Below are 16,343 nucleotides of genomic sequence, written 5' to 3'. Positions count from 1 at the left end.
AAAGTAAAACAGTTTGAAGAGATCAAGCAGATCCAGCCTGGAAACACAGTATTCCATGTCTCCTTTTGATTGATCAGACACATATCTCTTCATATTTTGTACTTGCATTATTTACAGAATTTTAGATAGTGCATTTTATAATGGAGGTCTCTGGGCTTTTTCTTATTTAATTCTGAATTTATAGAAAGTCTTGAAATAAACAACCCTATCAGCTATAACTTAGCAGATTGAGTGGTCTGACATTTCCTGTCACTCCCCAGAACTGCCTATGAGCTCCACCAATGACCCAGTGCCTCTTAGTAATGAAATCCAAAGAGAAACTATTTTCATGTGGATGAGTCTCCATGAGAAAATGCACACACACACGTGTACACACTCACACATATAAACACACACACACTCTCACACTCACACTCATACACACGGTATCTTCTTATTGCAAGGATGATAAGATTCTATTACCGAGCACGGTGAATTTTTCTTACAGTGTTTTAGGGTGCTTTTTGAGATGATGATGTTTCCAGCCTTATAAAGATGTGGTTTTGGGAAAATGTGGTTGTGGTGAAGAATTTATTTTACTGGATCATGAGACTGGGTAAATATTATTATAACATAAATTTCTTTGTTCCAAAAGGATGTTTGCAAATTCCAGCTTTAGATGCGGTTAGGATACTGTGTAACATCGGTCATTAATCCTGACTGGGGAAACACATTTGCTTGGAATATTGCAGAAGTTGTATGGAAAATTTAGACTAGCCATAATGACTCTCCATTATATTTCACGTGGAGGACGAAGCCCCTTTTGAAGTGAAACCCTGCTAAGTAAGAAGGTACACATAGAATTCAACTATTATATTGAGAGAATGTGAAATATTATTGTCATTTACTCAATAGAGTCAAAATAAATTTACTTATCATCTATTATGTGCCAAACTCTGTGTGACATACTGAAGATAAAAAAAGGTGAACAAGGTTGGAGGTCATTGCAACAATTTTTTTTTTGCAAAATTAAATATTTCACATAAAATTTTTGTAAGATTTGGCTATGATTCAAATTTGATCATGCTTTTTTTTTTTTTTTTTTTTTTGAGATGTAGTCTCGCTCTTGTCGCCCAGGCTGGAGTGGAATGGCATGTTCTCTGCTCACCGCAATCTCTGCCTCCTGGGTTCAAGTGATTCTCTTTCAGTTTCTATTCCATGTAAGCTACAGGATTCCCAGACCTCTTGAGGGAGTTACGGTTTTCAACAATTTCTTTCTCCATTTTTTTAAACAAGTTCCCAACTACTACAGAATAAATCAACTCATTTTATTGTCTACTAACTTATCTTGTCTTCTCAGCCTGAGTCCCAAATTCCTTCATCAAAGCTAACCTGATCGTTACATAAGCCTTCTAACATTATCTCGGAAGTTTACTATAACTTTTTTTGTGCACAATTCACATATGAAAGCTTTGTTACTTAACAGAGATCATTATTAATTTAAAAAAAAAGATCTATTTAATGTATTTCAAACCCCAGTGTTCTGCAAGTCTCTGGGAATGGCAGAGGAACTTTCTGGAAGAAGGGAGATGGGGAGGGCAGGGAGAGAGGTTTAAGTCACAGGGAGGAGGAACGAAAAAAGAAAGGTGGTGTCACAGTGAAGTAAGGGAAATTGTAGCAGGTCTACAATCACCTCTGGGGAGATTTGTAGGAGCAGTGAGCAGGCAACAGAACCTTGTCTTTTTCTGTTCTTTTCTCTTTAACCCACATCAGAGACAGCTCTCAGTGATCCCTTATATGTTTAGTTCTTGAGAAGGACTAGTTTGAAAACTGCTTTAAAATCCTTATGTCTCTCCTCCCATTGTAATTAGGGTTTCTCCTGCAGCTGTTCTTGCCACGGCTCTTTAGACTAGTGATGAAGTCAGTTTATAGCTTGATCAACTTGATCGCTCTTGGCGAGATCACAGCCTGCCAGGAAGTGTTGTTTCATGAGCGCAGCTGGTGAGAGTTTGGGGATTTGTTTCTGCCTAGGGTGAGATCCAGGGTAGTGCATGAAGAGTTGGAAAGAGAAGTAGCCAGCCATACTAAAGAAGTAGATGTGGAGGACAACTAAAGTAACAATGATAATAAAAATTAACTGCTGAAGGAAACAAAAGGAACCATTTTTGATGCACAGCTTACCCTAGCAGCATGCCCTCTAATCCCCTCTGATCACCAGTGCCCTGCCCTCTTCTGGGAGCCTCACATCAGCCCTTGAGCCTGTGTTTTCTAAATTGCAACTTTTCCTGCACAGCCACATTTCCCTTTCCCTGAGTAAATGCACATTAAAAGACATGGGCCTGGGAAAGGAAGGCCAGCTGGGTCAGGAGTCCTGGAAGCCCCCAAGCTTTTTTATTTCTTGCACCACCAAAATCCGATAGTATTTAATTTTTCCCCCATTCATGGAAAATGCTGATTTTAAAAAAATAATGTTTTTAAAGGAATCACTTTTAATTTATTTTTTGTAACACACAGCATTGCCAATCACAGTTTCTAATCAGCATGAGATGAGTTTGTGAGTTTCACAGAACTTTAATATAATTCCATCTCACCAAAGTCATGTGTCAGTTTCCTTATTGTGTATAGCTTGGGTCATATGCATAATTTCCTTTCATTCTCAAAAAATATTAAAAATAAACTGAGGACCTTGATATTATCTTTGAAAACCTTAGGGTAAAGAATGCTACCCCAGCCAGTTCTCACTTCCTTAACCTCTTGGTCTTTCTTTCCACCTATGATCCCTTGATTTGCCTGGAGCTGTTCCGGCCAAAGATTCTAAAGACAAGTTGAAATTACCAGATGATTTTACTATTTCTTACACAGTCTATTTGTAGTTCAGCCCAGAACAACAGCTCTAAACAATTTTGTTTTGCATTTGTCTCTTTAAATATATTTATTGATTTACTGATTTAAAACGTGTGATTTTTAATACCTTCCTTGTCTAATATACAAAGTTAGGATTAATGGATAAAATATTCGACAAAGCTGCAACCCTCAGAAATCTCCAAGCTGAGGAAGACATGCATTTATTCAGTAGATACTAAGTATAATTATGGAAGCAACTCTTAAAAAAAATGTAGGTTAAAAAAAATCTTCAAAAGTGAGGAAGTCAAGAAAGTGAGGAGGCAAACCAATGTAAAAATGGTCTGTGAGATGAGTAGTCTCACAGACAGGATGAGACAGGATGAGACAGGATGATGACAGGATTAGTAGCAGACAGGACTGAATGAGAAGAGAGTTCTGAAGGGAAAAAAGGAAGTGCAGCAAAGAAGGGTCCTGTTCTAATGTCATGTGTGTAAGGAGCTGGGCTTCAAAAAAGGAGGAAAGAAAGTGATCTGGAGGCAGCAAAGAGAAGTCCAAAGAGCAAGGGAGACACCAGAACAATAGATAAACACAGAGTAGGTCTGTCAACGTACATTAAAAAAAATCCTGTTGGGAGGCCGAGGCGGGCAGATCACGAGGTCAGGAGGTCAAGACCATCCTGGCTAACATGGTGAAACCCCGTCTCTAGTAAAAATACAAAAAATTAGCAGGGCGTGGTGGCGGGCGCCTGTAGTCCCAGCTACGCGGGAGGCTGAGGCAGGAGAATGGCGTGAACCCCGGGGGGCGGAGCCTGCAGTGAGCCAAGATCGCACCACTGCACTCCAGCCTGGGCGACAGAGCGAGACTCCGTCTCAAAAAAAAAAAAAACAAATTCCTGAATTTTATTCTGTACTGTTGTGATCTTGAAAGGCTTGGCCTTTAAATAACAAAACTAGACAATGACAAGTGAAACCTAGGCCTATATGGAAGAACTCAGGTAAACCCAAATTGTCTTGGGCACTCAAAATATAGGAATAGTTTGCAACAACTGCCAATGATACCCTGATAGCGGTTGAGAAGTGATCAGTATGTAAGTACTACTATAGAAGAAGAAATTATAACTCTTCAGAATGAATTGCAAGTGCTGTGTAGAAATATGCGGCATAAACCAGAAAAAATATATAGATATGCGTGTCCAGGACACAGCATCAGGGAGGAAAGTAAGACTGGCCAGGCCTGTGTGCTTTTAGACACCCTGTGTGTATACATGTGGATAGCTCCAAGCAGGCAGGGGAAGAGACCACGTCAGTGTCCTGTGAGTTGGCACAGGCCTTCAGCTAGGACTTGGCTCTCCTTAAGCAGGATAAAGACAAATAGATCCCTAGAGTCCAGGAGGAGCAGCTTACATCTAACCTATGTCACTGCCTGTATTACCCACAGGAGGTTTACTCTTTAAGTGCAATGCAAAATCCCTATATAAATGGTAAGTTGAAATTAACATTATAAGTAGTGCCATAGAAAAGAACTTTCTTTTACAATCAAGAAAACTTGTGGGGGAAATTTCTGTTCACAGCTTAGAGTGAAAATAGAATGCAGAGGGCAGACTAGTTCAGAAGACATAGCCATTCTCAGGAGCTCTCAGCTTGCTAATGCGGATGGCAAATACCTGGAGGCAAGGAAACCTACAGTGGGGGTAATTAAGGTTTATCTTACATGCCTGTGAATTCTGACTCCTTAGACAATTAGTGAGAAATTCACAAGACACATTTTCTACATTATCCCCTACACATGATTTTTTTATGTTAATATCCTACCATCTTCTGTCTTTGTCATGCCCCAAACCCACTTAATTTTTATGGCGAGAGGGGAGCAGGAAAGACTTTTCTCATGACTGCTGAGAGCTGTGGGGAGAAGAGGAAGCATCAGGGTTTCTGCACAGAGATGGGGAGATTCTACAGTGCTGTGGCAAAGCTGCTGGCACAGAAATACAGGCCCGAGTCCCTGGGTTCCGTGGGCTGGATCCTCAGAGTGGAGAATGATACATCAGGCATCTATGCTGAGAATTGATCCTTGGGCATCCCTGAGTCATCTACGAGGGTCCGGCTGCGGAAGTAATTCAGCAATTCCAGTCCCTGCACCAAGGTCTGTCTGTACCAGAGAAGATCACTGTGGCCTGAAATAGGTTCGCATCTCAGAGTTATTGATTGTCCCATCTCTGTCACTTTGTGCCTGGGCGACTGGATAATGCCAACATCTGTGTGTGCTATAAAAGAAGACAGAATTGGGGGACAGAATAAGGAAAATATAAGGAGTCATCTAGACAGAGGTCCAGCATGACCATAATAAATATTGGAGAACTCACTCACTACCAGGATATAAAGGGACACACAGAGGGTCCAAGAGCCCATGGCAGAGTGAGAGCAGATGCAGAACATTCCAGACCAGGGCCTCTGTGAGCATGAGCAAAGAAATGAATTTGGTGACATTTTATCCACACGAGATGCATCTGTCAGTGATGTCACTGAATGGGCCACCACCCCCAATTTGAAAGCTCCTTATTTAAGTGGAGGCTGCATCTCTGGGAGATGAATCAGGCAGGACTGAACTATAATTGATCTGAGACACAAATGCATACCTACGGAGGCTCCCTGTGGATTTGTCTTGATATTACCAATTCATAAAGCCTTCTCTATAGTATATCTTACCTAGGATCTTGCCAACTATATTCATCTGCACCTCATACTCCAATTATTTCAAGATGAACTCGTTGTCTTACAGCAAGCCAGATTCTCTGCAAACTGTCCTATTCCTCTCCCTGATGGCTCTGTGCTCCTACTCCTTTGAATGCACTTCAATTATCCACAAGTGAGTTAGGAGTTGGCCCCTGAGCTCCCTAGGAAGAGCAAGCGTGTCAACTGCATTGTTAGAGATGCAGGAGGCGAACTGATATCCTGAAAGTTCATTCGATTTCAAAGCTCTTCTTTGCAGTGAAAGACCTCTCTGAGTGTATTTATTCTTGAACTCTAGTGAGTTTGCAAAGCCCAGAGTACAGAATCTCTCTCATTCTCTATCCATACAATAAAACAGGAAGAAGATTGTCTTTTTCATAAACATTTGGAAATTAAATGCTCCAGAGTTGACTTACATCTTATTTTTACCTCTAGCAAAGCTCAAAGTTTCTTGATCTTTACAACTGGCCTTTTCCTTATAAAAGAGTCTTGCATCTCAGAAACCGACTTCCTCTCAGGGTGTAGAGTATACAGAGCTGAGAGAAGCCTCTGCTCTGTGGGTTGGTCAACTAGGTTAATTGTTAACCAAGAAGGAGCAGTTTAGGGCCACATTTTTGCTGTTGGCACAGAGGCATACTGCTGAGTCCCCTGCACCCCAGAGTACTTGCCGATCCTAAGGTGCAAATAGTTTGCAGACGAGCTTGTGAGACCTGAGGTGTCTGTTTCCTTGTGGGCTCCATCCCTTTTTGTGTCTGTTAGGCCTGGGATGTAAAACGGTGGTCAATAGTCTGGTTTCCAGATGATCATTTTGTTTTCCTCCCTCTTACCAAGTTCCTAGGTTTGGTAGGCAGAACAAAGGCCCTCCAACCATGTTCAGGTCTAATCCGTGGAACCTAGGAATGTGTTAAGTTACTTGTAAAAGAAAAATTAAAGTTACACACAAAGTAAGGTTGTCAATCAGCTGACCTTCATACCGGGAGAGTGTCCTGGATTTTCCAGGTGGGTCCAATATAGTCACAAGTGTCCTAATGTGGCAGAGGGAGGACAGAGTGTCAGAGTGATGCAGCATAAGCAAAGGCTCAGTCAGTCCCTGTTGGCTTTGAAGATTGAATGGGGTCATAAGCCAAAAAATGCTGGTAGCCTCTAGAAGCTGAAAAGGGGAGAAAAACAGTTCTCCCCTAGAACATCGGGAAAGAATGCAGCCCTGCCAACACCTTGATTTGGGCCCAGTTACACTCAGTTTGGACTCTTGGCCTCCAGTATTGTAGGAAGCAAATGTATTTTGTTTAAGCCTCCAGAATCAGTGGTAATTCGTCACAGCAGCAGTAGAAATCAAATACTTTATAGTGTCCAAGGCACACGTGAATACAAGAGGCAGAAGCTAGATACAAAATACAGGTAGAGGCAAATGAACGAGTCACATGGAACGAACTTTAATTCAAGCCAAAAGAAAAGACACTATCTCAACCCAGACCCCACCTTCTTCCAGGGGACACACAGGAGTCTGAAGTGAGTAGCAGAGGTAAACTATTAATAGACTGGGGCATTTTCCTGCTGAGAGCAAAAGGTCTTGGTAGAGAAAACTCTGTTCTACTCCACCCTGGTGTCTGCCTAATAAGTGTATATGCTGCTGGTGTTGTAATTGTGATTGCCCCCTCACTGGGGAACAGGGTCCCTCCGATGGTCCAGGGTAGCACCTCCGTCTCTCCCTGCTCTTCCTTCTACTTTTAACAGAGCAGGTGGGGCTGGCCTGAGCCGGTTTGGGGGTTTGGGGCCAGGCTCTCCAAGGCTCCTGTGATGTGAAAACTGCTTCTCCGCTTTCCCAGCCCAGAACATGGGCCCTGCACCACCCCGGCTCCTTGTGCCTCCACATCTTAAGGGAGCTCGGAGGTATATCCACTGCAAACACACCTGCCACTCAGCCCCATTCAGAGCTCAGTTTAGAGAAAAACCCATCTCCATACCAATACAGGCAAATTGGTTGGTCTCTAATTCCTTCATTCCCAGGCTTCATTCCAGATATCCGCAGCCCAGCTCCCTGAATCTAGGGCCAACCCCAGGGTTTCCCTTAAGAATCTTCCAGGGAGCCATCTTCGCCCCTCCCCATTTGACTCTGATGACAACAAAGCCACAGTGCCTCCTTGTGGCCAGTGGGCAGAAACAGCACAAATCTGCTCTCTTGCCAGGACACAGGGGACTTGTGCTTTGCTTTATTGAGTCATGGAGATATGGGAATTATGATTTGTTGGTGTTAGAAGGTCAGAAAACAATCTTAATGTTGTTATGGCCTAAGATGGAACCACCTGAGAGATGGACATTGAAGTCAGACAAGTGGAGATAAAATATCAGTGTTAATATTAACAACCAACAGTGCTCAGATAGGAGAGCAAATAGGCCAACCGACACTATTCTGAATCAGAATTTAATCCATTCTCTCTCCCCTGCAAACTACAGGCCAACCCTGTAAGGAAAGAAAGTTCTCCACTGATTTTAGTGCATGTTGAAAAAGCATCAAAAGTATCTACTTTTTTTCTCAGTAGCCAGGATGAAAGGGTGATGATGAAGAGAGACTAACCTCAGATGAAGAGAAGACTAAATAAGATAACGTATTTCCCTTCCCATAAGAAACATTTGGCAAATAATAGAAAGACAAAAACCAGTGTATCACTTTAGGGAAGTTCCCCCAAATGGAAAATGTGGAACCAAGCACCTTTCCAGGGGACTGGGTTTAAGTAGGAAAAGATGATAGCCACACACCTGTGACTCCCTCCAATTCTGACCCCTGCCCCTCAGGTGTGCTCACAAAATGTGGCACAAATGAGTCATGACAGTGCAGGAATGAAGTAAATTCCATGTTCACTCTCTGCTCTCTGATCAACTTTATTTTATTTTATTTTTTATTATACTTTAAGTTCCGGGATATATGTGCAGAACGTGCAGGTTTGTTATATAGGGATACATGTACAGAACGTGCAGGTTTGTTATGTAGGTATACATGTGCCATGGTGGTTTGCTGCACTCATCAACCTGTCATCTGCATTAGGTATTTCTCCTTATGCTATCCCTCCTCCCCTTGACCCCCTCCCCAACAGGCCCTGATGTGTGATGTTCCTGTCCCTGTGCCCATATGCTGTCATTGTTCAACTCCTACGTATGAATGACAACATGCAGTGTTTGGTTTTCTGTTCTTGTGTTAGTTTGCTGAGAATGATGGTTTCCAGCTTCATCCATGTCCCTGCAAAGGACATGAACTCATTCTTTTTTATGGCTGCATAGTATTCCATGGTGTATATGTGCCGTATTTCCTTTATCCAGGCTATCATTAATGGGCATTTGGGTTGGTTTCAAGTCTTTGCTATTGTGAAGAGTGCTGCAATAAACATACATGTGCATGTGTCTTTATAGTAGAATGATTTATAATCTTTGGGGTATATACCCAGTAATGGGATTGCTGGGTCAAATGGTATTTCTGGTTCTAGGTCCCTGAAGAATCGTCGCACTGACTTCCACAGTGGTTGAACTAATTTACACTCCCACCATCAGTGTAAAAGTGTTCCTATTTCTCCACATCCTCTCCAGCATCTGTTGTTTCCTGACTTTTTAATGATTGCCATTCTAACTGGCATAGGACGGTATCTCATTGTGGTTTTGATTTACATTTCTCTAATGACCAGTGATGATGAGCTTTTTTTCATATGTTTGTTGGCTGCATAAATGTCTTCTTTTGAGAAGTGTCTGTTCATATCCTTCACCCCCTTTTTATGGGGTTTTTTGTTTTTTTCTTGTAAATTTGTTTAAGTTCCTTGTAGATTCTGGATATTAGCCCTTTGTCAGATGGATAGATTGCAAAAATTTTCTCCCATTCCGTAGGTTGCCTGCTCACTCTGATGATAGTTACTTTTGCTTTGCAGAAGCTCTTTAGTTTAATTAGATCCCATTTGTCAATTTTGGCTTTTGTTGCAATTGCTTTTGGTGTTTTAGTCATAAAGTCTTTGCCCATGCCTATGTCCTGAATGGTATTGCCTAGGTTTTCTTCTAGAAATAGGATCATACCAAAAAGCCACAGCCTGGCTTTTCTCTGTAATCTTATATCTGGGGGACTGGACAACTCCAGCTTCTGAGAGTTCTGTTGGGGAAAAAGACAGAATTTGAAAATAGAAAGACAGAAATGATTGAAGTAATCACTGGAATTTCCAATGGGATGATCATGGTGTTCTTAGGACACACCTGCCCCAGGAGACAGAGGGCCGTCCAGCAGAGGAGCCTGGTGCTCATGGCAGGGTCAGGGCAGGATGGGAGCTTTGCCAGTTCAGGGTCCTTGTGAACAGGAGAGGAGGAGGAGGGACATCCCTGTCCTTATACGGCAGTTCCTACAGTAACATCATTGTCTCCACAAATGCCTAAGTTCTTAGAAACCAGTTGTTATGGAATAAAATAATGTACCTATTGTTACTGGGGAGCACAAACAAAAAGCAAATATAGCCATTCGTTAATTTACTTTGTATTGTTTTTTAGACCCTTCTCTGGATAAAGTTAGGAAATATATAATCTTTAAAACCTTAAGTTCACATTAATAACTCCAATTCAAATCAGCACCACAGATTTCTTCCTCATCTTCCCGTTTCTTATTTATCTCTCTTCTCTTTGTAAAAAAATCTAATTCCCAGAAATATCAAAAAATTACTTATTTCTCTCTTCTACAGTATACTAAAAATGTCTCAGAAGTACTGCACTAAAAACACTAGCCACAACAAATAGCCCAACAGAAGTTTAATCTCAATCTCAATTTCCTTTAGTATCATCACAGTATACCAGCTTAAATCTAAAGTCAATAGAGACTCTAAAAACACAATCAAATAAAATAAATATTACCTTCAAAGAAGGTGTGCAAACTGCCAATAGGCACAAGAAGAGACACTTAACATCTTTAGTCATTAGGGAAATGCAAATCAAAACGGCAATGAAATATCATTCACACTTACTAGGATGGCTATAAAAATAGTAATCATCATCATCATCGTATTTTTGAAAAGAAAAAAGAAAAAGAAAAGGAAATAACAAATCCTGGAAATGTTGTGAAGCAACTGGACATTGCTGGTGGAAATCTAAAATCAAGCAGCTGCAACAAAAAAATATTTTGGTAGTTACTCAAAAAAAGAAACAGGATTACCAAAGGACCCAGAAGTTCCTCTCCTAGGCATAGACCCAAAAGAATTGAAAACAAGGAATTAGATATTTTCAGGACCATCTTGACTGCACCATTGTTCTCAATATCTACAAAGTGGAAACCACCCAAATGTCAATTGACTAATGAATGAATAAACAAATGTGTTATATACATACAATGGAATATTATTGAGAATGAAAAGAAATGAAGTTCTAATAAATGCTACAATGTGGATGCACCTGGAAAGCATTATGCTAAGTGAAAGAAGCCAGAAACAAAAGAAAAAAATAGTGCGTGATTTCATATAAATACATTATCTAAAATAGACAAATTCGTTCATATACAAAATAGATTAGAGTTTGCCAGAGGAAGGAGAATGTGAAGTTATTTCTTAATGGGTACAGGGTTTCTGTTTGGGGTGATGAAAATAATTTTGGAAATGGATAATGCTGATAATTCCACAACAAGGTGGATGTACTTAATGCCACTGAATTGTACATTTAAAAAATAAAGTGATGAAATTATATGTTACATGCATTTTATCATACTTTTTAAAAGATGGAAAGACTACCTTCAAAATAGGAAAAACACTGACAGTTGCATTCTCCATTATTGAACTTAAAGACAGTGAAAGGAACCCAAGTGATTTAAATACATTGATAAATTTTCCGGAAATGTGGTTTGTCACAATATATCCCACAGTGGGTTTTCTGATGTAGTTGTAATTATCTTTTGTAATAAATATACGAACAATTTTCACCAGCCCATATGTCTACTTAAATGTAGGACTGTCATTCCTTGGAAAAGTATCCAATCTAGTAATTTTGAAATCATAATTTACTGTTTCACGTTGCAATATTCTGATTGTAAGTAACATTGAGAAGTTATTCTCATGTTTAGTGCTAACTTATGTTCACTCTTGTGTGAATTGCGTACTCAGACTCAGTATTGCTATTTTTATTGAGTTGTCTTCTTAATACTAAGTAATAAGAATATTTTACTCATTCTAGATACTAATTCTCTTAGACAAGAACAGCTGTGCTACAGAAAACAAAACAAACAAAACAAATCCTAAAATCTCACTGGCGTAGCTCTATGAAGTCTTACTTCCCATGACCACAAAGCCCAGTGTGGCATGAGCAGCTTTCTTCTGTGATTGTCCACCAAATTCTGACTCAGTGAGCCAGGCTGCTTCCATATTATCATTAGGCAATCTGTACCATGTAGCTCCCAAGTTCAGGACGTGGCAAAAGAGAGTTGAAGAGTGTCTGTGCACAAGAGTTGACAGGAGGCTGGAGACTGCGGTGCTTAGAAAGTCCTGCTTGCAAGATTGGACTCTGACATCTAGGAACTTGGCTGGTGAACAGTGCCCTGAACTGATGTAAAGTTTCTCCTGACTGACAGGGGTGGCTTATCATTCCTAGGCTGGTGTTGCAAATAATATTATGCTGAACATCAGATTTCCTTTTGGGATCTAGACTTTTGGTTCATGCTAGAAAGTAGGTGCCTCTGTGACCAGCTTCTACTAAAACCTCTTGGGTGTTAAGTCTGTAATGGACTCCCTTGGCAGATACACTGCACGTGTGTTAATGCATTTTTGCTGCTGGGAGGAGAGAGCTCTGTGTGACCCCTCTTGGGAGGAAGAGAGCATAAGGAAGCCTGCATGTGAATTCCTCCAGATTCTGCCTGTGTGTTTTCTCCATATGATCTGCTGCAGAGTATTTACTATGACACTTTAATAAATCTTAGCCATGAGTACAACTCTATGCCATATACCAACACTCTAAACATGGGAGTACATTTAGAGACCCTCAACACAGTGCCACAGAATATTTTTAAGGGCCAGGCTTGAAATGAGCTGACATCATTTTATCCCACTATTCAGAACCTGGTGACATATTCCCAACCCTCCAACTGCAAGGGAGGAGCTACAGGTATTCAGTGATGTTCTGAATGTTCTCTGTTACACTGAATGTTCTCTGTCACACTGATTTTTCATCGTTTGTATGCATTCCTCATGCCTTTCCCAGGCTGTAGTTTAACTTTATTTTTTATGGTGTGTTTTGGCTTGAAACAATTTAATGCAACCAGTGTTATGAATGTTGTTCTTTTGGCTTGTGGCTTTTTTTGTCTTCTCTAAAAAAGTCATCCCTCAAATGAATGCATAAAATACTTTTCTTAAATTTTTCTAGTAAACTTTCTTTTTTGCTTTTTACAATTAAGAGCAAGTGTGCCTGAAATACATTTTAATTTAAGAAATGAAGTAGAGATGTAGGACTAAGTAGGTGGTATGTATGCTCAGTGCAGAAGAAAGAATTTATGTAAACAATCCCCACGGTGGAAAACAATGGATACATATGAAGAAATAACTGCATGTAGGGGAGTGTGGCTGGAGCAGAGAGCCAGGGAAAACGTGGTGCAAAATGATGATGAAGAGGTACCTAAATGGCTAATGATATAGGACCTCGTGGGTCTATTGCCCTTAGAAGAAAGGCCCCCCAGGAGCAGAGACCACATGGGCAAAGATTTATGATTGTGAGTTGAAAGGTAGTAGAAGGTAGGGGAAAAGGTATATGGAAAAGTCACCCAGCCCTTAGGGGAGAGAAGAATATGGTGGGTTTCAAATTTTCAAGGAAATTAGGAATCTCAATTAAAGATGCCTTTTCCATTTTACAAAAGGAAATAGGGAACTGCAGAAGCTAAGGGTGTTGGGGTGACCTCCAGTTGGTCTGAGACTGGGGTAGGAATGGACCTCAACACCAAGGGTCATATGGCCCCTGCTCTATGGCCCCCAGGCTAGCCAGGGCTCTCTGACTCCTATGAATACTGGGACTTGGGAGCACAGGCAACCTCAATCATTCTAACTGCCCTTTATGTACAGAGAGGAGGCAGCTGTGCGGCACTGTGGACTCACTGCTGGCGCAGAAATATACAGATGTCTGGGAGGAGGCAGCAGACTCCAGAGTGAGGGGGAAATCCTCTGTCTTTGATCTAGAGACAGTGTAGCCATCTGAGACTTCTCCTTTGTTAGTGTCTGGAACACCAAGTGAGTAATGGATCAGCCTCAGCCCATGTCCCAGGTCTTGTCGATACCAGAACATATAGCTGTGGCTCCAAGTCTGGTGACACGTCAAGGTCACCTGCCGTCCTGTCTCTGTGATCTTGTGTCTTGGGCTCTGGGTGATTCCAGCATCCCTGTGTCCTGTAATAGAGAACAACAGATATTGATGCTGTCATCCCAATGCAATGCCGCTGCATTGAGGCCTTGGGAATTCCAGGGAAGGAGGCCCTCCTGTGACCAGCCCTCACCTGCCCACAGCAGACAAAGAGCCACATAGAAGAGCCTGGTGCCCATTTCAGCTCCAGGGCAGGATCTTGTGTCTCCCAGCCCTGCTGTGGGCAAACTGAAGTTGGGCTGTCAGTGACTTGATGATGTCACTGTCCCTGCTAAATGCTTGAACTGCAGAGCTAACCTGCCACGCCCCTTATCTTCCCCACAGGAACAAATAATTTATAACAGAGTTGAATAATTTTTAGGTCTATTTTGAAAGAAATCTAATAAACTCCTGAGCTCTTTCCCTGATTTTAATAGGGGAATTTGTTTTTCTATGTATATTTTATTTCCAACATGAAAAATTCTTTATTTGAATACTATTTTCACTTTTATGAATATTTCTGTAGGCTAAAGAACATTGTCATAGCAGTCCTGGTGACTTTTATGACTTCCTGCACAAAATTCAATTCCAAGTTGAATTATTTTCCTCTTTGTTTAACCTCTGGACACTTGTATGGCAGCCTACAGGGATACCCTCGGTTAAATGACATCCAGAAAAGTCTCCAAGTTCCAAGTTCCAGGTTCAAGGTCATGACCGTTTGAAGACTTGTTTCATGCTGTAGCACCTCATTACACCTGATGGGAGTGTCACCATCCAAGCTCAGGCTGCTGTGTATTCTCATGGGGATGTTTTCCCCCTTTGCTTCAGGTGAAGCCACAAACACTGCACCATCTAAGTCCCCTGAGTGACTGTACTTCCTGTGAAGAAAAGAGGAGGCTCATTAGGAATGTGGATGAAATGTTCACCAAGAACTACACCTGCCTGGAGTCTCTAGGGTCACAAGAAAATGCTCTGTTCCCATCCAGAAGATCTTATATTCACCAAATGGGAGAAGGTTGATGGATTTGTAAATGTGCTATGGTGCAAAACTCACATCTAGTCCATAGCACTGCAATAGTTATTTCAGATACAATAGGCTATCTGTTGCACATCTTGATGCAACCTGGATGGGTAATTCCCACAATCATGCTCCAGTGAGAGAGGACACAGAATCAGAAGTGGAGACAGGGAGGAGGCCCATGAGCACCCCCACAGGAGGCCGTGGTTGGGGCCCGACAAGCCCAGGAAGGACTTTCCCATCTATGCCCAGAACTCACCTGATCCTTAGAGACCAAGAGCCACACAGCAAAGGAGCCAATCCTCATGGTTGGGCCAGGGCAGGAAAAAAAAACTTTTCAGATCAGGACCTTCATTTTGCAAGGTAAGGCACGTAGAATTCCAGAGCTCTAAGGATCATTCCCTAAATCAGGTATGATTTACCAAGAATGTTGATATTCTCAACAACACTCTAACTTCTCCGGGGAGATAAGCACCTACCAGGAATATATCCTTCTACTTTTAAATTAATTTATTATTAAGTATAATAAATTATAACAATTATGTGTTAAAATTGTCTACCTCAACTTGAAGCTTTGTCTTTTTTTTGCACTGGTGTTTCCCAAGTACCTGGACAGTACCTGTGTAGTTGCCATGAAGCCAATGAAGAATAACCTCAGGCCTTCTCGCTTGCACAGGGTCTTTTCAACTCTTTGCTATTTTGCATTCTCTTTTGCAAAGAGCTACCTAAAATGTATCAGCTTTGTGCACCACAAAACTTTAATCTAATCTTCACCTATAATTCATTAAATGTTTATTGAATGAATGAAGAAAGGAATGAATGATTATCTGAGTCCAGGCAAATTCTACTTCTGTAAACAGAGTCAAAGTTTATTCAGTTCAAAATAGGTTTGAAGTTTTAAGGGAGCAGAGAGCCATTCAGAGAATGCTGGGAATTCCAGATGAATCCACATGGATTTGGAAAAGATTAGTTTATATACATCATCATAAGGCTTTTTAAATGAATGGGTAGCAGTACGAATAAAAGATAAACAGTTGTCTCCTTCAAAAGGTAGGGTCTTTTGATGGTTGCTTCATTTCATCACTGGCACAGTTTAGTCTGTCTCTGAAGACAAAGTCTGTGATAGGGAGACTTGGGTGCATGTAGCTTATTTGGGAAATGATTCCAGGAAGAAGTAAGAGAGCAAGGAAAACAAAATAGGGAAGGGAGAAACCAGGATAAAGGTGCAATATTCTATTTGTGCTGGGGCAACAGGAGATGGAATCCATCAGGACCTCCAAGAGCATAGGGTGCTCTCTGGAGTATCTGCATGAATGGGCAGGTTGGAGCTTTTGTCCCCCTGTCCTGTTCCACCAGGAGCATCAGGACCTCTGGCTGTCTTTGAGTACAGCCCAAGTGGATTCAGATAATATCAGAGAAGGCCCCAGAGCAGGAAGCAGCAACATTCCAAGCAG

General features: G+C 41.3%; 2 gene segments (V, D, J or C); both read right to left on the bottom strand.

Annotated features, from left to right (window-relative positions):
- Nucleotides 1-4,871: 4,871 nt before the first annotated feature.
- On the bottom strand, nucleotides 4,872-5,228 carry LOC129040081 (T cell receptor beta variable 12-4-like). The segment is given in 2 exon segments: nucleotides 4,872-5,083; nucleotides 5,183-5,228. Coding segments are annotated over 2 exon segments (258 nt in total).
- An 8,343-nt stretch (nucleotides 5,229-13,571) lies between these two features.
- On the bottom strand, nucleotides 13,572-14,081 carry LOC129041611 (T cell receptor beta variable 10-1-like). The segment is given in 2 exon segments: nucleotides 13,572-13,918; nucleotides 14,026-14,081. Coding segments are annotated over 2 exon segments (393 nt in total).
- Nucleotides 14,082-16,343: the final 2,262 nt, after the last annotated feature.

Source organism: Pongo pygmaeus, chromosome 6 (assembly GCF_028885625.2).
Source record: "Pongo pygmaeus isolate AG05252 chromosome 6, NHGRI_mPonPyg2-v2.0_pri, whole genome shotgun sequence".
Taxonomy (NCBI): Eukaryota; Metazoa; Chordata; class Mammalia; order Primates; family Hominidae; genus Pongo; species Pongo pygmaeus.
The sequence above is the reverse complement of the archived record's forward strand: the minus strand, read 5'-3'. Positions and strand labels throughout refer to the sequence as shown.